The sequence below is a fragment of the Alligator mississippiensis genome, chromosome 7, assembly GCF_030867095.1.
Source record: "Alligator mississippiensis isolate rAllMis1 chromosome 7, rAllMis1, whole genome shotgun sequence".
In the NCBI taxonomy this organism is placed as follows: domain Eukaryota; kingdom Metazoa; phylum Chordata; order Crocodylia; family Alligatoridae; genus Alligator; species Alligator mississippiensis.
The window spans coordinates 44,143,159-44,170,897 of NC_081830.1; the positions used below are offsets into that span (position 1 = coordinate 44,143,159).

At 46.0% G+C, this 27,739-nt stretch overlaps 1 protein-coding gene and 1 long non-coding RNA gene across 3 annotated transcripts; one reads left to right on the plus strand and one right to left on the minus strand.

The window, feature by feature from the left end:
* The first annotated feature begins 3,570 nt into the window (after positions 1-3,570).
* LOC109280966 (G-protein coupled receptor 35) lies at positions 3,571-15,459 on the plus strand. 2 transcript variants are annotated; one of them, XM_019478699.2, is made up of 2 exons: positions 3,571-4,033; positions 14,039-15,459. In XM_019478699.2, the coding sequence occupies exon 2, from the start codon at positions 14,051-14,053 to the stop codon at positions 14,990-14,992; it is 942 nt and encodes a 313-aa protein (XP_019334244.1). In that variant the 5' UTR covers positions 3,571-4,033; positions 14,039-14,050; the 3' UTR covers positions 14,993-15,459. The 2 variants fall into 2 exon arrangements, with proteins under 2 accessions (XP_019334244.1, XP_019334243.1); XM_019478698.2 differs by lacking the exon at positions 3,571-4,033 and adding an exon at positions 9,604-9,780.
* LOC132251416 (uncharacterized) lies at positions 9,776-27,739 on the minus strand. The gene is made up of 3 exons (XR_009463444.1): positions 27,626-27,739; positions 21,844-22,198; positions 9,776-10,027 (listed from the first exon to the last, which is right to left on the minus strand). It is a non-coding gene; the product is annotated as an uncharacterized LOC132251416 (long non-coding RNA).

Consider the following 27,739-nt stretch of genomic DNA (forward strand, 5'->3'; position numbering starts at 1 on the left):
TTCCTCCAAGATGGGATGGACATCCCTTGTGCTTTTAAGAAGGCTCCCTTAAGAAGCAACCACTCCTCTTGGACTCCTCTCCCTGTTGAGTCATGGCCCCTTAGGGCCTCAACAATAAGCCTCCTGAGCTGATCAAAGTCAGCTTTCCTAAAGTCAAGGGCTTCTGCATTGCTGACTGACTTGCCAGGTTTGCAATGGATAGTAAAAGCGATCAGCTCATGGTTACTGCCTCCCAGCTTTCCTTCGATTTTTAGGTTGCTGACTAGATCATCCCCTTTAGCCAGTACCAAGTCTAGCAGCACTTTACCTCTTGTTGGTCCATAGATTTCTTGGGTCAGGTAGAGCTCACCCAGGCATGTGAGGAACTTTTGTGACCATTTGGATTTGGCTGAATGCTCTTCCCATGAGATGTCTGGGTAATTGAAGTCTCCCATGACAACCACGCACCGAGAGCGTGTAGCCTCAGCCAGTTCCCTGGTGAATTTCTGGTCAACTTCTTGTTCCTGGTTAGGAGGTCTGTAGCAGACTCCTACCATTGTTGTGTCCCCTGTGCCACGTTCCCCATGTATCCCCCAGAGGGTCTCCAGTCATCCTCCCTGGATGCCAATGTCACCTTGCAGGGACATGTAGCTTTCCTTGACATACAGAGCTACACCTCCACCCCTTTTATCTGCATGATCTCTCCTGTACAGGGTATAGCCGTCTATACCTGTGGTCCAGTCATAGGAGGAGTCTTACCAGGTCTCCATTATTCCTATGAGATTGTAGTCATTCTTGTTTAGTAGGAGGCCCTAACTTGAAGGAAGCAAGTTTATTTCTTCAGTGAAAGTGTCTATAATACTGCAGTAAATGTGTGTGAAAGTAAAAAAGCAATGTTGTACTGGGATACAAATACTGATGTGTACCCGTTCTATAGTATAATGCTTCCCAATTTGCCAAATGCTACTTTCCTTCTGCCCCAGCCAAATAATATAAATGTGAAGGATGTAGTTTACATCCTTTTTTTTTCTGCTTGTCTAAAGACCATTAGCACCATTCAGAAAATGATGTATATAAGGATATGGCTCTGTTATTGTGATATTAAGCTTGTGTTAGTTCAGTACATTGTTACAATTAACAGCTATCAATTGTTATATTGTAAGTATCAGTTAAGAGTATGTATTTTTAAGAATGAGAGCAAGATGGGGAGTGTATTATGTGCTATTAAAATTATGGTAGTAAAAGAATGATATTAAAACTGTGAAGGTCCAGAAATTATGCAAGGCAAGAGTTTCTTATGGTAGTATCTTTTATTTGACCAACTATATAGTTGGGATAAAGTTAGATAAGCTTTTGAACAAAAAAATAGCCTTGCATTCAAGGCTCCCCACAAGAAGTCTGCATGTCTTATTTTTATCGCAACTTCAAAGTTGATCCAGTAAAAGATACCACCCTAAGAATCCTTGTCACTGTTAAAATTAGTAGGTAAATGATGAAAAATGAGAAGTTAAATAGTCATACCTGTAAATGTAAGGATGTGGGAATGAATGAATTTCTAGGAAGCTTAGTAATGAGATTCTAGATATATTTGTTAGACTCTGTCACCTATAAATGGAACAGTAGTAGCATATTTAATAAGCCCTCCCATCTTGCTGTTGCTATTTCTAGATTACAGACAATGACAGCAGGCGGAATACTACCCAAGGCAAACTGAAGTAGACATTGAGTAATGAACTGAGTGAACAGGAAAAATGCTGTGCAAATGCAAGCACTTTTTGCCAACGCATCAAAGTTTGGTTCTTGATTCAGATATTGACAGTGTTGATGCGTAGATTTTGGGCCTGTGTTCTATTTCTTTTCCTTAATGTTCAGAAAGGTAAGGAGAAGAGTTTTTAGACAAGCTCTGATAACTTCTTGTTTGGGGTTTGGTGCTTCTGTCTTACAGCGAAACAAAACACACTTCTTCCTGTTTTGTGCAAGCCCAGAATACTTGATTATCTTCTGTGTTACAAGCCATTTAAATGTCAAACAGGGTGGTCAGTGGAACCTGGAAATGAATGAGGTGAAATGCACGCTCATTTGTTTGAAGTAGTAACAGCAGGACCATCACAGTGCTGCAGTCCCATGCTGGTTTCCAAACAGCAGTGCTAAAGTCTGCAAGCTTATGCTTCTATACAGCGACCTCCTGGGATGCCCTGGGTGCATTGTGACCCACTGTCCTTAAGGAGATTTTCAGCCCTAGAGCCATTTGGTGAACTTGCTGATATGTCTCAGCCTTTATGCCCCCTGAAATTTGTGAGGTATGCAAAGCACTTCAAAATTGAAGTAACCAGAATGAAGTACCAGGATGGGGCGGGAAAAAATTGTGCCAGGCAGCCATAGAAATCCAGCAATAATGAAGGGTGAGATGGGGGGGGGAGCAGGTGCTTGGGATTGTTGGTGTGGTGAGAATGCTATTTAGTGCAAGGGAAAGAGGATATTTTAAAGGCAATTTCAAATTTAGCCCTGACATGAAATTTGATACACCCATCAGATTCTGTCCCCACTAGAAAGGTAGCAACCAGTGTTCTAGAAAGTCTTGATTTTGTAACAAGATCCAAAACTGTCTGGGTTTTGATGGGGGTTGATGTTTTCTGGGAAGGTTTTGTATTGTTCACTTTGAAGCTCCTTGGTGCTAACCAAATGCATAGAAGTGGAGATTACAAAAAAAGATAATTCCTGTGTTAATAAAAAAGGGAAATAAAGCCTTTGCCTTAATGAAGCCAAAATTTCACATCCTAGTGAATATATGAAATACTTCTAAAATACTAAAAGAAAAAGGAAGAATTAGAAAGAACTAAGCTTTTTGTGGTGAAGATACTGGCCACTGGAATATTCCCTGTGACCTTGGTAGATTCTCCATTACGTGACATGTTTAAATCAAGATCAGATGCTTGCTCCTGGTCCACCTATTAGATGTCTACGTGGTACTAAAGACTAAATCTTATTTCACGCATTAGATGTCAGATGTGAAGGAGCTGGAAAGTCCTAATGGAGAGGATCAGAATCACAGTAGCATTTTAATTTGCCTGTGGAGGCACACAATCTTGGTATTCCTTATGCACCTAAGGGGCATGTATGCAGCCACAGCACCACTGTTTTTGGTACTAACGTGCAATTCAGAATTCAGGTCTGTGCACTCAGACCTATACACTCCACTGAGCATTTTCAGTAAGGCTGTGCTTCCTCCAGGCAGCTGAGTAGTGCAATAAAATCACCTGTTAAACATTTCATAAAAGCCACAACTAATAGGTGTTAAACATAAGAGGAGGATAACAGTCCTCTCACATTTTAGCCCCAAAGTCTAGTGTTCAGGGCACTTGCCCTGGAAATAGAAAAATCAACTTCAGGCTTTGCTACCTATGAAGGATGGGGATTGGTACTAGGTTGCTAAAGCATCCAGCCAATAATAATTCAGGTATGCTAGTAGGAATGAAGCTGCTTACCAATTAAATGGTTGTTCTGTGACTATATAGAAGGTAATCTAGGTTGTAGCCACATTGGTTACAAGTAGGCAAAAGGAAGATTTACATAAATAGAAGGTTAACATTCTAGTCATGTCATTGTCAGACTATTTCCTGTGCGAAACTAATTTGAAATGCTATGGGTTTTCTTCCACCATTTACCTAACTTCCCTTTAAGTTTAAAAGTTAATACTAAATTTCCTTGCTGGGAAAACATAATTTATGTGAAAACTGTATTGAGGCAGATGAAATAGAAATAATGGAATCAGTAGAGGGCACTAGATAAACATCTCTCACCAAGAGGAAGTTTCAAGTAGACAAACTGGACAGTTTATGGCTTAAAAGGGTAATTCTGCACTATTGCAGTGTGGCTACAGATATGTCTGAGCACTGAAGAAAAGACTCTTTGGACTTTTGCTCTGCAGAGAAACCAAGTTCAAGCAGAACAGCATGTGTGGCTACTAACCATTCTCCTTAACATTAGATAAACAAGTCTGCACTGAAGCTTTTCTTGTGGATTAAAGCTGTTGTTCAGAGAAAGAGAGAATCAAGTAAGTTCATGCTTTCATTTTTATTCTTATCTAATTTGCAGTTTTCCTAGTATTTACACTGAAGTATATTTATAGTTGTTCACCTGTCAATCTTAAAATTGAAATAATGCTTTAATCTTAAAACTGGTAGAGAAATACTTCAATTCCAATATATCTTGGAGTTTTACCCTAACTTATGCCATGTTTCCTGTGCTTGTTCTTTCATGCACCTTTCATTATATTTAATTACTTTGTTTAAGGTATTTATTGGGCTTTTATTCTAAGTGGGTACATCTACACAAGATGCTTTACTGCAAAGTAGCATAGCTTACTGCACAGGATGTACTCTGTCCAAGTTTGCAGATGACACAAAGCTATGGGGAGATGTAGACACGCCGGAGGGCAGGGAACAGCTGCAAGCAGATCTGGACAGGTTGGACAAGTGGGCAGAAAACAACAGAATGCAGTTCAACAAGGAGAAATGCAGAGTGCTGCACCTAGGGAGGAAAAATGTTCAGCACACCTACAGCCTAGGGAATGACCTGCTGGGTGGCACGGAAGTGGAAAGGGACCTTGGAGTCCTAGTGGACTCCAAGATGAACATGAGCCGACAGCGTGACGAAGCCATCAAAAAAGCCAATGGCTCTTTATCGTGCATCAGCAGATGCATGCCAAATAGGTCCAAGGAGGTGATACTTCCCCTCTATCGGGCGCTGGTCAGACCGCAGTTGGAGTACTGCGTGCAATTTTGGGCGCCACAATTCAAGAGGGATGCGGATAACCTGGAGAGGGTCCAGAGAAGGGCCACTCGTATGGTTAAGGGCCTGCAGACCAAGCCCTACGAGGAGAGACTAGAGAAACTGGACCTTTTCAGCCTCCGCAAGAGAAGGTTGAGAGGCGACCTTGTGGCCGCCTATAAGTTCATCACAGGGGCACAGAAGGGAATTGGTGAGTATTTATTCACCAAGGCGCCCGCGGGGGTTACAAGAAATAATGGCCACAAGCTAGCAGAGAGCAGATTTAGATTGGACATTAGGAAGAACTTCTTCACAGTTCGAGTGGCCAGGGTCTGGAACGGGCTCCCAAGGGAGGTGGTGCTCTCTCCTACCCTGGGGGTCTTCAAGAGGAGGTTAGATGAGCATCTAGCTGGGTCATCTAGACCCAGCACTCTTTCCTGCTTATGCAGGGGGTCGGACTCGATGATCTATTGAGGTCCCTTCCGATCCTAACATCTATGAATCTATGAATCTATGAATCATGTGCATCTACACGTGCACATGCTTACTGCACAGTAAACCTTGCAAATTGCAAGCAAATTTGCTACTTGCAGATGCAAGTAGCAAATTTACTTGCGATTAGTTACTATGCAGTAGTGCTTTTGTAGATGCCTGACCAGGAGCAAATCTGGTCCCAGTCAGCTGGACACCAGAGGGCAGGATACCGCTCCCTGCCTGGGGAGCTGCCTATTACTGGGGTGGGCTCTGCCACCAGAGCCTAAGCAGGGACTATGTCCCCCTGACCCAGCAGCAGGGAAGTCAAAGCCCCTTGCTTCTAGATCACGATCAGGGAGTGGGGACTGAGAGATCTTTATCTCCCAGCCCCCCCACTTCACCATTGCAGTTGGGGAGTGGCAGGTTAGGAGATCCTTATCTCCCGGTGCCTGTTTCCTGGTCAGAGGCCAGTGCAGAGAGATCCTTATCTCCCCGTGCCAGGTTATGACCGCAGGGCTGGTGCTGGGTAATAAGGATCTTCCAACTCTGGCCCCATGACCCTGGAACTGGCGCTGAGCTCCCTGCTGGAGGGGGGTGGGGAGTCTATTCCCCACCCAGCTCTGCAGTTGTGGAGCTGAGTGTCTCCAGCCTGTTCCCCACCCAGCTCTGTGATTACAGAGCTAATTAGGGAACAGACACTCCAGCCCCTGCCCTGAGATTACAGAGTGGGGGTTGGAAACTGTCCCAGTCAGGGGCAGGTCCCAGCCCCATGCCCCAATTGGGCAACTGAGGCACAGGGCTTGGAAAGAGCTGCAGGTGTGGGGAAGGTCCCAGCATCCTTCCCTGATCCACTGGTGGGGCTAGTAGTGAGCCCCTGGTGGGGTGGGAGCCTTACTGGCTAATTCAAGCAGGGGGCTGGGACCTGCCCTTCCCTGCAGCTCTTTCCAAGTCCCCTGCCTTGATCAGGGAACTGGGACTGGGAGCAAGTAAACTGCTCCTGGATCAAATGCATGTGTAGACACATGCAGTAACAAACAATTTATACAAATATCATTTTGCCATGCTATAGGAACAATATATTTGCATGTCTGTCACATTTTCCACATAAGGATTTGAAGTGTGATACATCTCTTAGTAAGTTTAGTCTTGCAACACTCTGAGGGAGGAGGGAAAGTGCTGCTGGCCTCATTTTACAGATGAAATAACTGAATCCGAGGTTGGTAGCTCACTGGGGTTGTGGCCATCTTTTCATTACGTGTGTGCAAAGAGGAACTAGGAGAATGGGGCTGTTACATGTAGGATCCATCACAGTACAAATAAAAACAGTAACACAATATTTGGAACCAGAGAGTGAGGCACCCAGATCCTTTTCCCTGTCAATAGAAGGTTGGTACCTAATTTTCTTAGGTTCGCTTGAAAATCAAATCCTAAAATACTAAGCAGTACTAATTTTAGAAACATTGTGAACAATTAAATTAGGGTACTATAAATGCCAACGACAAAACTACAGCCTCTGAACCTAATCTAATACCTGATCCAGCCCATGTTCTGATTCCAGTGCAAACCTTTGGATTAATTTTCTTGTGTGTTGGTCTGGCCCCTTTCTTGGCTACTAAACAACATTATGCAGCCATGCTATCTTCAAGAAAGTTTAATTATTAATTCTGAATAGCGATTTTATATAACACTGTATTAAATATAAATGTGTATATATTTGCTCTAAATTACCACAAACATTGACTAATGGACCACAAATTAAGTCTGATTCATGCACTAAGCTATCATAGCTATTAAGGCAATATTTTAATTCTGAGATTAGGATTTCTCCTGTACTCTTTCCTCATTTTGGGGATAGTATACAGCAGAGGGAAGCCAACCTTTTTAGCAGGTGTACTACAAATTAGCCCCACACCTTCCCTGAGTGCCACTCCAATCCCCTTCCCTTGCCCAGTCTGCTGCTCTGCTTCCTGCTTACTTCCCTGCACTCCCTGCCTGAACTGCTACTTTGCTTTCTGCTCCCAGCCCTGTTTGTCAATGTGCTCCCAGCTCCCTCCTCAGTCTGCCATGTATTACACACACAGGATGCCCACACTACTTATGGCACTTGTGCTGTAGGTTGGCCATCCCTGTTGTAAAGAATGAGGGTGGTTTAATTTTTTTACTGTTACCACTCAGGTTCTTTTCCTGTGACTTTCTCTTCTGCCAAAATCTCGTGCCCCCCAGTGTCCATGTTTTGAAAATATTTTTCTTTTTGTCAACATGTCATTGATATCCAGACTACATAGGCCTGATTTGCAGTGGGGAGCACTCACTTCTCTATGTAATCCCATTTGAGGTCATTTAAATGTTCACCAAAGTGACAAAGGTTGCCTAGTACATCTTTTTGCATATTCACTCATGCAGTGCAGGATTTTGCAAACCTTCACCAAAAGAACATAAGAAGTGTGGTACTGGGTCAGACCAATGGTCCATTTCACCCAGTATCCTGTCTTTGACAAAGGTAGTGGATGATTTAGAGGGACAGCAGATGGACAGGGTATATCTAGAGTGGTCTATCTCTTGTCATTTTCTCCCTGGCATCCGTGTCCTTGGTTTAGAGATGCCAGAGAAACATCCCTGACTATTCTGTTTAATAGCTAGTAATGGATCTATCCCTAAGCCCTGGCTCACCACCCTGAAATGGCATCCCATAACAGAAACTTCAAACTGAGAATCAAAAGGAGTCTTATACTAAAGTCCTCCTCAATGTGAATAAAGGAGACAGAATCTGGCTCTTGAACATTTAAGGCCACATTTTGATGTTCCTCCTCAGTATCTGCCTAAGTAAGCCTCCAGTGGGCAGCGCTGGTGATGTTCTTTCCAAGCCTGTTTCCTAATCATAAGGCCAGTATATCATGCTAAAGATGGGGCTATTCCACATTCTGCACCCCCACTATTGCCAGGGGTGAGGACAAGAAAATCGACACATTTTATGGATCATACCTAGGAATTGGTTAGCCTGTGCAGCAGATTGAGTAATAAAATGCTGCTAGATGTTTTGAAGGCATGGCTAATTGTTGATAGATAGAAGAAATGTGTGATCCTCTGCTTTAGACAGGCTTCTGACCTCTGTGGGGAGGGCCCCAGACCAAGCAAAACACTGCCTATCCATATCAGACAGGGACTGCCTAGTAGCATAAGGAGGGGGCACAAGAACAGCAGCCACTGGTGCTGCCAGGCCACCAGCATCTGCCCAGGATACAGACCATTGCAGTTATGTTGCTATGCCCAACAGATAGAATAGTGAATTAATAATTATTAATGATACTAGAATTATTTATGATACTAAGGGTGCTCATGCATTGGATAAACAGGGCAGGGACAGAAGCCAAGTGGTGGTTAAACATTTGTGGTGTAAGATCAAGAACTTCTTGAAGAGAGTGTGGTGCACTGGTCACAGACTGCTTTGTTGCTCATTTAGTACTGAGAGAGAAGCAGGCATTAAATGTGTGGACATGGAAACAGTCTCCTGCCACAAAAGCGAGAAAATGGGGTTGGTCATTTGCAAACTTGCTGACTGGAGGCCACAGGAGGATAAGATCTGATGATAAAACAGGAAGGAGAGAATATTGCAATATGTGAACATACTGAAAGTGTCAGGAGTTCAAAAAAGAAAGAGGAGTATCTTAGCTAGCTAGCTATCATCGGCGGGGATCTTTGTTTTCTCTGTTTAAGAAATTGTAAATTCTCTGATTAAAACCTCCTCAAATCCATGTTTTTCTGTGATTAAAATGAAACGCCACTATATACATAGGCATCAGTTGAAAACAATGTTTTATTAATATAGTTAATATAGTTACAATTTTAAAGCAATTTGGAAGGCTACCGGTGCCTCAATCACTATAATAAAATTAATTCTAATACCTGTACATTTTGGCATTTGATGTTGGGTTTTTTATCATGGAAAATCAGAGCTCTCCCGGCCCCCTTCTCTCACCAGGACATGAATCCAGTTGCAGCTGCCTCTCTCCCCGCTCCCCACTGCCCTGCCCATACCGTTGACCCTTACTCTCCACCCACTGCCCCCAGTCCTGCTGGTGCCCCCCAGTCCTGACCCACTTCCCCCCTGCCCCTTCAGGTGCCTGTCACTCCTGACCAACTACCCCCCACCCCACCCCACCCCACCCCTTTAATCTGAAGATTATGAATATTAAATGTTGATTCTTGTCAGGAAAAAAAATCATTTGGGTAAAAAACCTATTGCCACAAACAAAACTGGTATAATGGAATCAGTAGAGGGCACTAGATAAGAATCTGTCATTTAGACAAAGTTTCAAATTAGACAGTCCAGACAATTTGAGGCTCAGGAGAGCATTTCTGCATTGTTTAGTTTAGCTTTAAATGCGTCTCTGGTGTGGGGAAAAGAATCTTTGGACTTTTGCTCTTCAAGGAAAGCAAGTTCAAGCAGAACAGCATCTGTGTCTACTAATCGTTCTCCTTGGTGTTCAGATAATCAAGTCTGCATTGAAGCTTTTCTTGTGGACTAAAGCCCTTGTTCAGGGAAACAAAGGAAGGCAGGTAATTTCATTCCTTCATCTTTGTTCTTATCCAATTTGCACCATGTTTTCTATGTCATTAGCCAGAAGGATATTCAAGGCTGTTCGCTATTTACGTTTAATGTTAGAATAATTCTTTAGCCTTAGAACTGCTTTCATAGATCTTGAATTCTTGCCACAACTTTTGTCAGGTTCTGTGCACTTGTCCTCTCATGAATCGTCTGCTAAGATTGAATCACTCTTCTCTAGGGAAATGTTGTACTTCTATGCTAAGTAGGAAACAAATAAGACACACAGAATTTTGAAAACATAATAGGAGCAATGTATTTGCATGTCTGTAGCATTTTGCAAAGAAGGATTTTAAAGCATTATGCATTGATAACTAAGCTTGGTCTTTCAGCACCAAGAGGTGGGCAAGTGCTGTTATCCCCATGTGATAGATGGAATAACTGAATTAAAGATTGGTTGTGCATTTGGATCAAGATGATCCTTTCATTACATGTCTGCCTGGGAACTGACCCCATAGAGCTGTTAGATGCAGAGGAGGATTAAGGTGTATTGGGACCCTGGGGAAACACAAAATTGGAGGCCCCCTGCCCCTACGGGAGCTGGGCTGCAGCGGAGGAGAGGGGCCCCTTCCCTTCCTGGTGCTGGTGGGGAAGCTGGGTGGACCCTGCTGGGCTTGTGGGGGAAGCACATGCCTGCCTCTTCTCCCTGCTCCCTGCCTCCCTTCTCCCACAATGGCCGAATGTACACATGCGCACACACACACACTCACACAGGCATGCAAACACACACAGGCATGGACACAGACACAGGCGTGCACTCTACTTTCACTCACTCTCTGCACATGGACACAGACACAAGTACCCTCTCCCTGCCATGAATACAGGCACACACACAGGTGCGCGCACACACACACAGATACACACACACAGATGCATACATGCACACACACACACACACACACACAGATCATACACACAGCCATATGCACACATGCATGCATGTGCAAACAGATGCACACACATACACATGCCCACATGCACACGCACACACACGCACACACAGATGCATACACACAGACAGAGACAGACAGAGACACAACAAATACATGCACGCACACTCACACTTTCCCCTCGCAGGACCTCTCCCCTCCCCATCTCTCGATCACTCTGAGCCAGCCCCACACCACCCACTATGAGCTGCCCATGTCTCCATCTAGTTCCCCACCTGCCCCTATTAGATTTACCTGCAGGTAGCTGCTGCCCGGCTGTGTCCCCTGCCACTGCACAGATGCACAGGGCCAGGCCAGGTCAGGCCAAGAGTGTCGCACCAGGAGTGCCGCACCGTGCCGGCAGCGCTGGGAGGGGTGGGTACAGGGGGGCTAAGATGAATTTAAAGGGGCTATAGTCTGCCAAGGCCTCCCCCTCAGTGCCACTGCCCGCCTGCCCGCAGAGGCATGGCATGGTGCTCCTGGCGCATCCCCCACCCCATTGGTGGAGGGGCCCTACTTCCAGTTCCCAGGGAAGCAAATACGAAAGCCATGGTTTTAAACTTGGTGCCAATTTTGAAACCATAGCTTTCACTTCCCTGCTAATGAAGATCCCAGGTGCTCCAAACTGGTAGTGGCCCCTGGGCCCAGGGCCAGCTGGCCTGTCCGTTACGTCACCTACGGATCCACCAAAATAGATATAATGACCAATAGTATCACAGGTTTGGAATAAGAGACAAGCACCCAGATCCCATGCCCTGTCAATGGAAGTTGTTGCCTAATTTCCTTTACTCATCTTGAAAACCTAACCCTAAAGTACTAAGCAGTGCTTATTTAAAAAACATTGTGAAAAATTAAGTTTGAGGACTATAAGTACTGACAACAGACCTATGTTCCCTGAACCTAATCTAATATCTGATCAAGCTCATGTTCTGATTTTAGTAGGAGTCCTTGGATTACTGATAATTTCATTTTCTGTTGGATCTGGCCTCATCTCTCGGTGCCTAAAGAGGAGTTATTTCTAAATTATGCTGTCACTGTTTCCAGTTTCCAGGGAAGTGTAATTATTATTTCTTTATATCAATTAATGTGTATACACCAGCTGCAAATATATTTCTTGCTCCATATAACCGAAAACACTTTCTAGCAGACAACATATTGAGTCTGATTCATAGTCTAAGAAATCATAGGTTTTAAGCCAATATTTTAAATTCTCTGACTGGAATTTCTTCTTGCCACTCTCCTCTCCTGATTTATGGGAAGGACAAAGCATGGGAAGCTGGTTTTATTTTTTCCTGTTAGCATTCAGTAAAAATACTAACAGAAAAAATACAGATCCTTAAGGATTCATGTTTTCTGAATCATAGATTCATAGATGTTAGGGTCGGAAAGGACCTCAATAGATCATCGAGTCCGACCCCTGCATAGGCAGGAAAGAGTGCTGGGTTCAGATGACCCCAGCCAGATGCCTATCTAACCTCCTCTTGAAGACCCCCAGGGGTCATTTCTTTGTCATTAACAAGGCACTGTAGTCCAGATTGTACAGACCCCTGTACAATCGCATTGGGGAGCTCTCACTTATCTGTGTAGTTGCACAGCCGGGGTGGAGTGGGACAGGGCACGGGACAGAGCTGTGAACAGCTCATCTGGGGGACACGGGATGGGCGGGCACAGCTCCTGCTGCTACACGCACCCTGGGAGGGCACAAGGGATGTGTGCCCCCAGATCTGCGTGGGGGGAGGTGGGTTGCAGCTGGGGCTGCCACAACCCACCTTCTTCCCAGCAGGGGAGGGCTGGGCCAGGCTGTGCTCAGGGCAGATAGTGGCAGCACTGGGAGGGGGCTGCAGCCACCCCAAAATCCACCTCCACTGGGCACCCCCTGGATGAGCCACTTGGGGCTCCATCATGCACCCCATTTGGAGGGGCTGAGTGCATGTGCATGTACGCATGTGCTCAGCCCCCACAAATATTTTTTTCTCCCTCTGCCTATGCACAGAACATCAGTGTAAGTGCCAGGCATAGCCAGCTGATAAAATAGTGACCCAAAGGTTTCTTTGTACCATTGTTTAAGACAGAGAAGTGCAAACAGGGGAGGGAGAAGTAGCCAACGGGTGGTGAGACAGTTGCAGTGTAAGATGAAGGAGCTTTTGTGTATTGGAAGCGGATGTCTTCATCAGTTGCTTGACTATGAAAGAGAAGAAGGTATTAAAACTGGGGAAATGGAAAAGGTATCCTGCCAAAGAGGAGAAAAGCGGGGTTCAGTATTGCAAATATGTGACTAGAGACCACAAGAGTATGAGAACTAGTAAGGTGCATCAGAGCAAACAGGAAAATGGGGGAATATTGCAACACATGAATATACTGAAAGTGCCAGGAATGCAAAGGAGAGAAGGAGTGTGATATGGTCTGAGAAAGGGAGACAATTTCACTATGTAATTATCTACCAGAGAACAGCTGTGTCGCTACCACTGATTATCCAGTAGCTTTTGTGAGGGTGCAAACAGAAGTGACAATTTTTGCCTGATCTGGCCACAGAAAGCAATTTATAGCTGTGGCCAAACACAAGTGCACAGCTGCAAACTGCTTATAAATGGCCAAGTGAGTGAAAATCTGACCTTTCATTGCATGAGGTATTAGATAAAGATGTTACAAAATGTAAGTCATCTGTAACTTGTGTTTGCAGAGCAAACAGCCTGTCACTGTTTTCAGAATGGGAGGGGGGAAGGGAGCAGAGGGCGTTTAGTCCGAGAGTTTTTTGGTTCCCCCTGGAAAGTGGGGCAGGTATATTATAACCCGCCTAGGTAGGGGGACTCCAATTCACCTGCCCCACCCTTCAGCACCAGCTGGGGAGCCCCCAAAATGAGCTCCCTCCTCTGCCTTTCTCCACTCTCATCCTGAAAACAGGCAGCACTGGCAGAGCCCTGGCCATTGCTATGGGAACCTAGCTGCAGGCTCCCAGCCAAAACTATATTCCACTCTCCCCTGAAACCAACCATGGACTTCTGTTTAGTCTGGGGTAATGCTGTAACTCAGAACGCTTGGTAAAAATCAGCTGGGAGCTGCACTTGTGTCTGCACCTGAATGTCCAAGGACTTTCGGATAAACTTCTTGTGCTTCAGAAAGGAAAAATCCCTTGAAATCTGCTCTCTGTGAAGACAATACTACCTTGGATGAGGACATCAGAAAAACCATACAATCCACTAGGAATAAATATTAGAAAAATGATTAAGTCATAGATTAATCAGCAACATGTTCCTTCTTATATCTCTTCATTCTTCTTTTGCAGCAACTGCTTGTCATGAACATCTGTACCTACAACCCTAACAGCACACTGCAGGAGAATGTCAAGCTCTTTGAACAGATTGTTAACATCCCTGTTTTCTGTTTTGGAGTCATTTTTAATGTCTTTGCTTTCTGGGTGTTCTGCTTCAAATTGGAAAAATGGACAGAAACCAGAGTGTACATGATCAACTTAGTCATTGCAGACTGCTCCCTGCTTTTCACTTTGCCTTTTGTGATGTATTTTCAATGGAATGACTATCCCATAGATAACCTCTGCTTAGCAATACAGACAATATTTTTCACAAACACACCCATGAGCATCAGTATTATCACTATCATAGCAGTGGATCGATACGTTGCAATAAAGTACCCCCTAAAAGCAACTACTTTACGGTCCCCATTGAGGTCAGCTGCTCTCTGTGCAGTACTTTGGATAATCATGGCAATATATGCTTACTTCAACCCTCGATTTCAAAAAGGAAAGGAAAAATTTTGCTTTCAGAAAACATCTTATGAACCCCTCTACATAGCACTATTCTCAAGTATTGTGGGTTACTTTATTCCCCTAGGAATCTTGAGCTTTTGTTCTATACAAATCATCAGCTGTCTCAAGAAGAAGATAAATGCAACCCCTCATGAAGAAAAGTTGACCCAGAAAGCCCTCTACATTGTCTCTGTGAACCTGAGTGTATTTATTATATGTTTTTTGCCTTTTAATATTGGTCTGCTTCTTAGCTTTGCAGTGGATGTAGTTGGAGTTGTATGCAACACACGACTGAAGATTAGAACTTTTATTCGTGTGGCTGCGTGTGTAGCAAACATTAATTGCTGTTTAGATGCCCTTTGTTATTACTTTGTAGCCAAAGAATTTCAGGAAGCTTCTGCTGTGTTCTCCGTTTTTAAGTCTCTGCAGTTTAGGACAAATCAAAGCCAAGAGACAGAGCAAGTGAACATGTAAAAATGTATGATACAGGCAATTCCAGAGCTAGGAAAAGATCTTATTCTGCCTTTTGGGCATCCATGTAAGTGATATTCAAATATTTGAGTGTGACTCCATCCCACCATGCCCAAATTCCTGAAAAAACATTAATATGTTTATTTTTGTAACACTCCTCTACCTTAGTCTTAAAGCTAAGTCACAAGAAGCAATAAAAAAAGAAAAGGGCAAGGTCACTTTTTGCATTAACCATTTTTCAGGACTCGAGTGGGATGGAATCATATTATACTTTGAGACACTAAATAGGAGGTATAACCTCAAGCCCTGATGTAAATACTGATGTCTAATAGTCAGTTCAATAACCGTTATTAAAAGGTTCACTCCCCCTTCCTGGAAAATGGAAGGAAACCTAACTATAGCATGTGATAAATCTGGAAGGAAGCTGTGACAAACATTTTTTAAAAATAAAAGGAAATGCTGTACTGGAATGGAGATGTTTCCTTTTCATGTTGCAAAACGTCTGTATTATTTACCAAATGATTATTTTCCTGCTGGGCCAGTTAGGTGATACAATGTAAATTTGAATGATGTTGCTTCAAACTTTTCTTTTGTTAGCCAACGCTGTCAAATATTATGTACTATGAAAGTGAATAAGTTAAAAGCAAGAAGTTAAATAGCAATACCTATAAAATGTAAAGATATGAGGATTTAATATCACTGAATGACTATCTAGGAAGCTGTCATAAGATTCTAGATATCCTTGTCTACGGTCATAATCTGTTATCTTTATGTCGTACAGTTAGAACATTCTACATGACCAGCCCCAGTGGTCCTGTTGGGGCTATTTCACCATTACTGGGCACATCTACATGAGATGCTTAACTGCGCAGTAGCATATCTTACTGCCCAATAAGTGGCGCATCTATATGTGCGCTCATATACTGGGCAGAAAAACCTCTAATCATGAGATATCAAATTTACTTGCAATTAGTTACTGCTCAGTAATGCACATATAGACTTGACCCAGGAACAGATTTGCTCCCAGGCCATCCCTGCCACTAGGGGGGCCATCCTCAGGCTAGCCCCAGGACTCTGGGCTGGGATCCTCTCCTGCCTCTACGGCAGCCCCTGCCTCAGGCCTTTAAAAGCCTGCAGGCATTTTGAGTCCTGGGCACACCAGCAGGCAGCCTGAAGTGACTCCAGGCTCCTGTGTCCCCCTGGGCAGGCCACAGGTCTGGTGCCTCTACCTGGTACTGCAGTAACACGTGCCTCCCAGGCCCACGCTGCCCAGGGCTGCAGGCTGCTGTAGGCTCCAGCCAGGCCTGGCAGCCCCCTGCAGGCAGCATCTGGCTGCCAGGGCCAGCTCTACCTGCCTGCAGCCCACCCCCAGCAGCCTGCCCTGCACTTGCAGGTGCTGCAAGGCATTGCCTTTGCCACACAGCTGTCAGTCCATCACTGGGCCCATGCTGGGCACTGTGGCAGCTGCCCAGGCCCAGAAGCACAGGGACAGGCTCAGGAACTGGCACAGGACCCATGATGGCCTCATGATGGCCCACACCAATGCCCACACCTGTGCCTACTGCTTGGGGTCACAACTGATTGCAGGAGGAGACTGGTAACCTCGTGGCGCTGGGGTGGGGCAAAGCAGAGGTGCAGCACCAGTTTGAACGGGGCAGGCGCTCCAATGCCCATGTCTGTGAGAGGCTGTCGGGCTGGATGCAGGAGTGCAGGCACAACCGGTCAGCAAAGCAGTGCTGCATAAAGGTAAAGGCCTTGTCGGCATAGTGGGTTGCCATCATTGACCATAATCTTCAGTCGAGGAATGCCCATAAGTACATGCTTTTTATGTGGCAACTGATAGACATCCTCATGCTCTGGGACCCAGACTGCAACCACGCTGTCTACAGCAGTATGGGTGGCCTGCCCAAGCCTCCACCCTGGCCTGGCACCCACAGTGACACATCACCGGGGGAGGGCACCTCTGGCATCCAGCAGCCCATCTTGCTGAGCTCCCCAGCTTCAGTCTCCACCAGCAGCTCGGAGAGCCCAGGCCAGTGCCTGCTGTACCAGCTCTGCAGCCCCAGCACCCACCACAGGCATGGCCGACCATGACACAACCAGCTACCGACAACACAAGATCCTCCCCAGGAGGGGACCCTGTCCAGGCACCCACCTGCTGCACCACACCATTTGAGAGCACTGCCTGGAGCCACATGCCATCACCAGATGTGACCACATGAAGCCTCCAGCCACACCAGCCCCAGCCATGTGGTAAGGCCCGCACTGGGGGGGAGGGCCCTCCCTGCCCCTGCCCCTGCCCTCTGCCCCAGCCCCAGCCCCAGCCCCTGCCCTCCACCCCAGCCCCTGCCCCTGCCCTCCCAGTCTGCCCACAATCCCCTGGCCCCACGTTCCCACCCCAAAGCATGCAGGGAAGTGAGATACAGTGCAAAACTGTGTCCGTGTGCCTGCAGCTAGGTGGGTAAGGGCCTTTTGCATGTCAAAAAACACATTAATGCCAGTGGTGATGTCCTCCACAGCTATGGGAGGCAGGGGCATGAAGCAATGGAGGTTGCAGGCCAGCCTGGGTTTGCCCCCAACACCATCATAGCTCAGGATCCCATGCCAGGTATGCAAGTATGCATGGGGCACCTGGTGGGCAAAGGATGAGGAGGCTTGGAACTGGGCAGACAGGGAATTCCAGGCACAGCTCCTGTCTCTGGAGCACAAGTGGGTAGAGGCACTGCAGGAACAGAATGACATCCTGGCCTGGATACTGCAGGCCATGGATGACAACCGCTGGGCACCATTCTGGCCCTGACGGTCGCCTTTATGCCACCCACTGCCCAGGCCTCACCCTAGCCTTGCCTGCCCCTTGACAGCCACCTGCTACCCAGCAGCAGGCCCCCACCTGGGCCTGGGAGAAGGTGCTGCACTGCTTCCAACAGCCAGGAGCCTTTGCCCCAGACCCTACCCTAGGTCTAGCACCACCCCTTTGGCCCCTGCCCTGAGCCCAATCCCATTTCCATGTGGGTGTGGAGCCACAGCTGCCTGCAACAGGGCCAGGACAATACACCAGCCCTGCTGGGCCACAGCACTACCTGCTGGAGGGGGAGCCACACACGCCAGAGGAGCACCTTGCAGATGTTATGCAGCATGCAGGCTGTAATGATGACCTAGGGAAGGTTGTCTTTGGCAAACTCAAAGCAGGCACTGAGGATGTGCCAGCATGCCTTCTGACAGCTGAAGGCTCACTTCATCAGGACGCAGGTCTGGCACAAGCAGTGGCTAAAGTGGGCCTGGTGGGGGTCCAGTTGGCTGGTGTAGGGCTGCATGAGCCAAGGCAAAAGCAGGTAGGCAGGGTCCCCAATGAGGAGGGGCAGGACCACAATGGCACCCAGCTATAGGTCCGGCATCCCCAGTGCAAAGTGCCCATTCTCCACTAAGCGCAGCAGACCAAAGTTCCTGAAGATGTGGGTGTCGTGGGTCCTGCTCACCCAGGCAGCAGTCATGTGCATGAAGGCTCTGCGGTTGTCCACAGCGGCCTGTAGCACCACAGAGTGAAAGCTTCTCCGGCTGTAATAGGGGCAGTCTCTAGGGGGCAGGAGGTGACAAGGATGAGGCTCCCATCCAGGGCCCTGATGCACTGGAGGAATCATAGCTCATAGAACCCTGCCACCACCACTAGGGGGGGTCATGCATGTAGAGCACAGTGTCCTCCAGCACACCTTGGAGGGTGCCACACACCTTCAGGATGGTCTCCCTGGCAGTGGCCTGCCCATGCCAAACAGTTGGCCAATGTACTGCAGGCTAGCAGGCATGCCCAGCTTTAGCAGGGTGAGGGCCAGCCAGGTGTCCGCAGGGAGAGGCGGCCACATGCCCATTTGCTGCCACTCCAGATGTAGCTGGAGCTGCTCCAGGAGGTCCCAGAAGGTGGCCCAGGTCATGCATGAATGCAGGAAGAACTGGAAGTCTGCATAGTCACAAAACTATGATGTGATTGGAATAACAGAGACTTGGTGGGTAGCTCGCATGACTAGAGCACTGTCATGGATGGGTACAAAGTTCACAGGAAGGGGAGAAGAGCAGGAAGAGGTTCTCTTTATGTAAAAAAGCTGTATGACTGCAGAGTTCCTATATGAAACTGGAGATAGGCCTGTTAAAAATCTCTGGGTTAGCATCAGAGGGGAGAGCAACAAAAATGATGTTGTGGTGGGTGTCTACTCCATACTCATCCTGACCAGGAGGATGAGGTGGCTAAGACTTTCTTCAAACAGCTAACAGAAGTTTTCTGATCACAGGCCCTGGCTCTCATGGGGGACTTTAATCACCCTGGCATCTGCTGGGAAGGCAATACAGCAGTGCACAAGCAATCCAGGAAGTTTTTGGAGAGTACTGGTGACAACTTCCTGGTGCAAGTGTTAGAGGTGGCAACTGGGGGCTGCATTTTTCTTGACCTACTGCTCACAAACAGGGAAGACTTGGTGGGGAATGTCATAGTGGATGGCAACTTGGGCAGCAGTGACCACGAGCTGATTAAGTTCAAGATCCTGAGGAAAGGAAGAAAGGAGAGCAGCAGAGTAAACACCCTGGATTTCAGAAAAGCAGACTATGACTCAGGGAACTGATGGGCAGGATCCCCTGGGAGGCCAGTCTGAGGGGTAAAGGAATCCAAGACAGTTGGTTGTATTTTAAAGAAATCTTACTGAGGGCTCAGGAACAAACCCACTTGATGCACAGGAAGAGTAGCAAGTCTGGTAGAAAACCAGCCTGACTTAGGAGGGAACTCTTCAGTAAGCTAAATCACAAAAAGGAAGTTTATAAAAATGGAAATTTGGACAAAGGACTAGGGAGAAGTATAAAAGTATTGCATAGACATGCAGGGGTGAAATCAGGAAGGTCAAAGCGCAACTGGTGTTTCAGCTAGCAAGGGTGAAGGGTAACAAGAAGGATTTCTACAGGTATGCCAGCTGCAAGAGGAAGATCAAGGAAAGCGTGTGTGCCTTACCGAATGGGGAAGGTGACCTAGTGACAGATGATGCAAAAAAGGAAGCACTCAATGCTTTTTTACCTCAGTTGTCACAGGCAAGGTCAGCTCCCAGTCTACTGCATCGGGCAGTGCAGTTTGGGAAGGAGGTGATCAGCCAACAGTGGCAAAAGAACAGGTTAGGGAATATCTAGAAAAGCTGGACATACACAAGTCCATGGGCCCAGATGCGATGCACCCAAGGGTCTTGAGAGACTTGACTGATGTAACTGTAGTGCCACTGGGCCATTAACTTTAAAAGCTCATGGAGATTGAGATAGGTCCTGGATGATTGGAAAAAGGCAAACATATAGTGCCCATCTTTAAGTTAGGAACTATTTAGAAAAGGTGGATATATACAAGTCTATGGTGCCAGATAGGATGCACCCAAATGTGCTGAGGGAGTTGGCTGATATGATTGCAGAGCCACTAACCATCATCTTTGAAAATTCATAGCAATTGGCAGAGGTCCTGGACAACTAGAAAAGGGCAAATATAGTGCCCTTATTTAAGAAAGGGAAAAAGAAGGATCCAGGGAACTACAGACTGGTCAGCCTCCCTCAGTTTCTGGAAAAATCATGGAGCAGGTTGTCAAGGAATCCAAGCACTTGAAGGTGGTGTTTAGAAACTGTCAGCATGGATTCACCAAGGGCAAGTCATACCTGACCAACCTGATTACCTTCCATGAAGCGATGACTGGCTCTGTGAATGCAGAGGGAACAGTAGATATGATATACCTTGACTTTGGCAAGGCCTTTGGCAAGGCAAATTAAGATGTCACCCTGATTCTGGTCATCTACATCAGGACCTTCCAATACCTACACCTTAGACATCTAGTGGGTGAAACAGGACTTAGCTCTGAATACCATTTAAACAACTAATCAGTAGAATGTGATCCAGCCTCTGATCTTGATTTAAAGATGTCAATTGATGGAAAAAACACTCACCATCATTAGGTCTAAATTTAGACCTAAACCTCACTCCAGCCCGCATCTTGAATCTGTCCCACTGGGCAGCTACAAGAAGGTAATATGTGGGGTGAGGGGAAAAGGGGAAATAAGTAAAAATTGGGGAAAATAGTAGGGGGATTAATGAGATGGGTGCTTTCCTGGTGAGGTGAATATGTCCATTCTAATTGAGTCCCTCCAAAGCAGAAATATTTCCAGTCCTATCTGTCCATGTTATGTAAGGACTAAAAAATGCTAGGTACATCAAGAGCAGGGTTGGAGGTTGTCTCACTTGTGGTCTAGTGGTCATGTAGCCCTGTGGGATCAGGCCAACTCTCAGGATGTCAATATTGCGCTGTTAGACAGGAGGGTGTGACACAATTGCACATATACAAACACACAAATCAATTAGGTGCACACACACACACACACTACCAGCTCAGGCACATACACATCCCAACCAGCCTAGGCACATGCAAAGCTATCACCAATTCAAGCACATGTACTATACACCCCAAAAGTTAGACACAGATCACTAATTTGTATATCATGCACACAATGCCATATATATATATATATATATATATACACACACACACATACACCAGGTAAGTTCCTAACTTGGATGGTACAGTGTGTATGTGTGTGCTTGGGGTACAGGTCAGATGAGAGAGAGAGAGTTAAAGTGTAGGGAGTGAAAGTTGCTACAACCGAGATTAGAACCAGTGGACTACAGAGAAGCGGGCTGAGGAACTGAGGCTTGAGGTTTACTTACGGTAGACTAGGGCTGGAAATTGAGGCAGACAGCTGAGATACTGGGGTGGGGCAGATAAGTGGTGGCAAGGAAGAGGCAGCCAGGAAAGAAACTGAGGCAGTTTGGGGGGGGGGGGGGTGATATCTACCTATCCAGGCTGGAAAGGGGTCCTTGTCCAGTAGGTGTTGTCCAGAGGGGGGTCGCCGGCAGGGCCTCTGGGTGGATAGGTGGTGTGGCATGGTGCTGGTCCAGATGGAGAGGGCATCCCACTGGGTCTGTCTTCACTGCCTCTTTTATAGGGGCACACCTTGTGTGACCCTAGTGACAGGAGGCATGCCAAGGCAAAGGTCAGCCCCTGGCGCACTGAGCATGTGTGCTCTATGCAGGGAATATGCAGTTTCAGGTGTCTGTAATGGTGGGGTACAGTGGTAGAGTTGCTGGTTCCACAGGGTCTTTTGTCTTTCAAATGCTGGGTCTCTGTTCCTGGGTGAGGTCCGTGGTTCCTGGATGAATCAATGTGAGGTGATGGCCTGGTCATTACAGGCCATTCAGTAGAGGCCTGCTACCATTGTATTTCAATCATTCCCAATCACTCTCATTCATCCGGGAACCAGTTTACATGAGAGAGATCATACAGTTGCAACACAGGGGATGCCTGGGCAGAGGACACAAGATGGACACTTGACATACAAAATGGAAACTTGACATTAGTTTGGTTCACTTACAAACACAGGCCTAAACCATACAATATCCATATGAAACAATAAAAATCAATATGAAAATGATAATACAATATACAACACTAAAAATCAATACAAACCTAATAATACAATATAAAACAGTGGATATCCAAAACCAAAAACTTGCTACCCAAATAAAAATGTTAAAGCTTATCCTAAGTCTCAGCTTGTTTATGCTTGTCTATAGGAAATAGAAAGGGAAAGAAAGAAAAGCCAGAAATAACTGGGAAAGGGAAGGGCATGCATATCTATCATATATATATAAAGAAAAACTGGGGGTATTGCTCCAGTCAAAGCAGCTTGTTGAGAAGCCAGAAATATGGCTGAAACTTCCAGGTGCTGGGTGGGATTGGAGGGAACTCTAAAGGAGTGGAAGACCTTCATCTCCAGTTTCTTAACCACTAAGCCAAAAGACATGAGGCCTTCCCTTGCCATTTTACTCCTGGTAGGTACTCAGGGGAACAGAATCCCAAACAGCACTTCAGTGCCAAAAATCCAGTTACACAGGTACATACCTGCCACTAGGTAGGTAAAGAGAAACAGGACATAGCCTGGAGTTCTCCTGTACATACAATGGGGCATGAGTACTTATCTCAGTTGTATCCCCAGATACACACACCAAGGTTCCTTCTAAGCTGCGTGTGTGCATGGCTGCACGTGATTTAAAATCTTGCAGTGCGCTAACTTTTTAATGCCACGTATCTGCCTGGAGCTGGGCGCGGAGCGCGGCAGAGGACACTTACTGGAGGTAAGTTCCTCACTTCTCATGCGGGGCAGGCAGTGGCTTCTCCTCAAGGTGAGGCAGGGGCAGAGGCAGGGGCTGGGGCTGGGGCTGTGGGCTGGCGCTGGGGACCTGCTCCGCCAGCTCCGAGGAACTGCTCCGTTCCCCAGCCCTGACGCCATGTGCCTCCTCGCTTCCCAAGGCGAGGTGGGGCGGGGGCTGAAACTGGGGCTGGGGGCTGGTGTGGGCTCTGACAGCTCTGGGGAACAGATACAGGAGGTATCAGAGGCTGGGTACACTATGAGCTTCCAAAATGCAAAGCTAGCAAAGAGCCTGGACAATTAATATAGCACTAGGACATAGTCATTGACTCCACTAGCAAGCCCTTTCCCACACCATTCTTCCCAGCAGTATACAGAGAGCATTCATCGCTGTTTCCTACCAGTTTTGATTATTTCAATTTGCAAAAGATTTTTATCTGTAATAACAGCAAAGTGAAATGACTCCAGCCACAAGATGGAAACAACCCACAAATTACTGAGAATCAGTGTGCTGAATATTTCTTCGATTTACCATTAACTCTACTAATGATTTAAGTGTTCTAGTTATACCCATGAATAAACTGCTGTCTTGTGAATGGCTTTAGATCTGGAAGGAAATAACACTTTGCATCTCAATCTCAATTCAAAGGGAGGACTGTTTTAAGGATAAATTAGCCTGGTTACAATAAATTAGCCTTCGGTCTATTTGGTCAGGAACGGACTGAAGCGGCGCACTCATGAATTACTACACGTTAGAGGGAACATTCTCTCTCACACACACACACGCACGCACGCACACGCACACTTTTTGTCCAGAGAGGAATCCTGCTTTTCCCTGAAGGAGCACACTGTTCCTAACGGTCAGAGCACTTCCTTAAGACAGGGAAGTCAAGCCTGTTGCAGCTCCCATTCCAGACCAGATCCAGACTGCGGGCCTCCTTGTGGTCTGGATCCAGATCCACCTCTGACAGCAAGGCAACAGTGGGGAGCAAGTTGCATCAGGGAGTTGCAGGGGTTAACGCAGCCATCACTCACCCTGCTGCCACTGAAATACGTCCCCAACGGGCTCCATATCCTGGAATTTGATGCTGGGACCGGCCCCCAAATTCCCAGCCCCTCTAGGATCCCCAATCCCAGATCTATCCCACAGGCACTGCTGGCCTAAGGCCTTAGAAATCAGGGCTCTCTCTCCACCCCGCTCCTACCCTGCCTTCCAAGCTTCAGACTTGCACTGAGGATGGGGGCATGGGAAATTTGAACACATCACCTATGTCTTAGCTTAGAACCCCAATGTTATGGGGCAGATCATGACTGCCAGCACCTTCAGGTCCTTTCCCTCCCAGAGAGCTGGACCGTGGTGAATGAGGTTCATGTGTAGGCTTTCTCATTTCCTGACAGGCAAACTAGAGACTTTGAGGTTTGCTTCTGGCCATTCACCAGGCTTTCATTTCCTCTTTCCAAGGACAGATACACACTTCTTCCAGTTAGGGATTTATAGTCATGTTTTTCTAGAGGCCTCTTCTATCATTAAGAACTGTGGCAGTAGAGACTGCCACTCAAAGGCCTTCCAAATAGTGCAGGCATCTACTCTAGCCCCACAGTGAGGTAGAAGCAAATGAAGAGAAACCCTGTGAGGAAGCCTGTCTTCTGCCCCCAGTGCTTTTTATGTAGTGTCCCGAAAGACTCCATATAAAAAGTGCCCAAACAGCTCTGGGAGCATGGGCAATCCTTCCCACTCCACCTCATTAGAACAGCAGTTGTTTTCTGGGTTCAAAGGCTCAGGATCTGTCTTGGTTGGCCAGTCTCAACCTGAAGGTGCTCTCAGTCCTGCCTGGTCTGGGCCCTGATGATGAGGCTATTATCATGTGCTGTGGAAGTTCTGGGATCAACTCCTCATAGAGGGAGGTGAGCCTAAAACAGTGCTTCTTGAGAACAGGGGTGCCTTGAGATCCTTTCACAGGTGCCATGCGGTTCTGCACAATGTTAACACTGTTAGGTGCAGAAACATGATTCACAAGATAAACTCAGAGTTTTCACATAGGAATCCTCAGTGTTTAAAAAAACCCCAAACTGACTTGTTATGGCCTTTCTGAGTTCTTTGCAATAGAAGAATTTCTCTAATATTTTTCTGAAGTCCAAAAAAAAAAGAGTGAAAAACAAGAGTTGGTATTGTCCAAGGGGTGTTTTTTGCCTAATGAGGGGGTGCCTCGAGTCTAAAAAGGTTGAGACCCACTGGCCTAGGATATGGGTCTCCTCTGTCCTGGGTAGGTATTCTAACTACTACACAGCCACACTAACCAGCTGAGCAGAAGCTGGGATGGACAGACATGTGCTGTCTGTCTTTCATGGGTTTTGGTCAAGTACAATGCTAAAGGGTTTGTGCTGTACTTTGTACCTATAGTGGCCCTGTATTGCAAAGGCCTATAAATTAACTTTGATGCCTCCTGTACAGCATGAGATTGCTTCTGAACACATGCAGTAGGATGAAACTTAGTACTATAGGGTATTTAGCCATATAACTGAAATTTAGGCTGCTACAGGAGCTGAAACAGCACAGCAGCAGGTAACTTGGATTCCCTGAGACTGCATATCACTAATGCAGTAAAAAGGGATTCTTCCTTAAGTTCAACCCCTATTCCACTTGTCTTGAGTTCCTGGAAAACTGGTAACACCTTCAGACTCTAGTACAAAAATGTGATAAGGAGGAGGAAGACACACTCACTTACTGGCTTTTCAAAGACTCAAGCAAGTGCAACAAATTAGCAAGCACTTAGACACCTAAATACCACATCCTAGCTGATTAACTGGAATAGAATCTGAATGTCCTGGGTGTCTTTCTAAAAAAGATGTGGTAGTTCACCTAAAAGGTGTGGCCTTGGCACAGGCACTGCAAGGTGGAAGGCTATGGATTGTATTTTGTAGACTGTCAGATGCAGTGATCATAATGGCTGTTATATTGCCTTTAAAAAAGAAAAAACCTTTGAATCCACAAACAGCTCTTAAATAACTACTTATTCTTGTTTTATAAATATAGTGTCCCAGAGTCCCAAGGGTCCCATGCTTACATTGTACACTAGTGTACATTACTCTGGGATGCAGTGCAGATAATTAACTCATGTTAGGAAAGCAGCCTGTAAGCCCTTATTATAGCCCTCACCACTAGATGGCAGGGAAAAGGTACTAACCTGACTGCCTTGACCAAAAGGGCTTCCTTAAGATGAATGCTGTGAACATATGACATATCAAGGATGCATTGCATTCAAAAGCTTGTCTAAGTCTTTTCCAGTCATGCAGCTGGTCCACTAAAAGATAATCACTCATGAAAATCCTTGACTCTTGCAATGTAGATGATTATATTTTACTGTGTATTTTTTTTCTAGTTGTAGGGAACCTTTAGGCTGGAGTTAAATGAGTTACTTTGCTATATACCATATGTCTATACTACTTTTACGCTAGTGTAAAGGCTGATTACATGGTGTAGTCTGACTTATCCAGGTCCAAATTTTGCATTTTGTTACATCATCTAAACTACTGAAGCTGCTCTGGTGCTGCTGAGGGAAGACTTCAGCTCCCCCTATCAAATTTATCTTTTTGCAGACATTACAGATAACAGTGGATCCAGAAGGAAACTGCATTAACAGCATCACAGTTGCTAAGACTGTTGACATCATTCCAGTCATCTCTAGGATTCATTGTAAACAAGGATGCCTGGTGGGGATCCAGCTGTAAAGTGAACATCTGCACCGAAGCCAGAGCATGGGTGGCCAACTTCATTAGTATAGACTGTTGCCTTTCCCATAACTTGCCACCCACACATTGACAGTAAACAATAAATAGCTACACTGTGCTCAGCTTTATAGTGTACGTACACTTGACGTATTCATACAAACACACACTATATCAACAACTATATTATCATCTGCCTAGCAGTGGGCAGTACTGCAGTGAAGTATCCCCCAAAAGTAAAAGACGTGGGGCTTTTTAGAAAGGCAGCTGTCATTTGTGTCCTTGTTTGGATGTTAGCTGAATGACAGACAAAGAAGTTTAGAATGAATTCAACAGACTCTTTGAAACAAGCATTTTTTTCAACCGTTTGAAACTGCTTGATGCTGTTCCATCAGCTCCCTTGAGATCTTCTTTGTGACTCAAGATTTCAAGGAAAATAAGTCCAACTGAAGGAATCTAGAAACTCTCATGTTTCTGGTAATTTGACACTGTTTTTGATTTGCCTCAACTGAGGTTGCTCATCAGGTTTTGACTGAGTTTTGAACTCAGTGATGGCAACCTGCTCAAAAACTCAAAATGCTAATAGCTCCATCCCCCACCTGCATGGCTGCAGAATCACGAAATCTATCTGCAGTGTGCATGCAACCTGCTTCTGCTTAGCAGCCAAAAAATATTAGGAAGAAAAAAAAGTCAATAATTTACCTGTCTATGTCCTGTTTGCAGTTCCAGTATTTCACACATAGCAGTTGAAGGTAAGACAATGAACTAGTCATGGGAGCAGAGACCAGGACTCTCCTCCCTTAGACAAATGTCCTA

Bases quoted from the DNA above. Each gene is read 5' to 3' on its own strand.
- LOC109280966 (XM_019478698.2), top strand. From the start codon at position 9,604: ATGCGTCTCTGGTGTGGGGAAAAGAATCTTTGGACTTTTGCTCTTCAA. The intron at 9,781-14,038 runs GTAATTTCATTC...CTTCTTTTGCAG, and splicing joins AGGGAAACAAAGGAAGGCAG to CAACTGCTTGTCATGAACAT.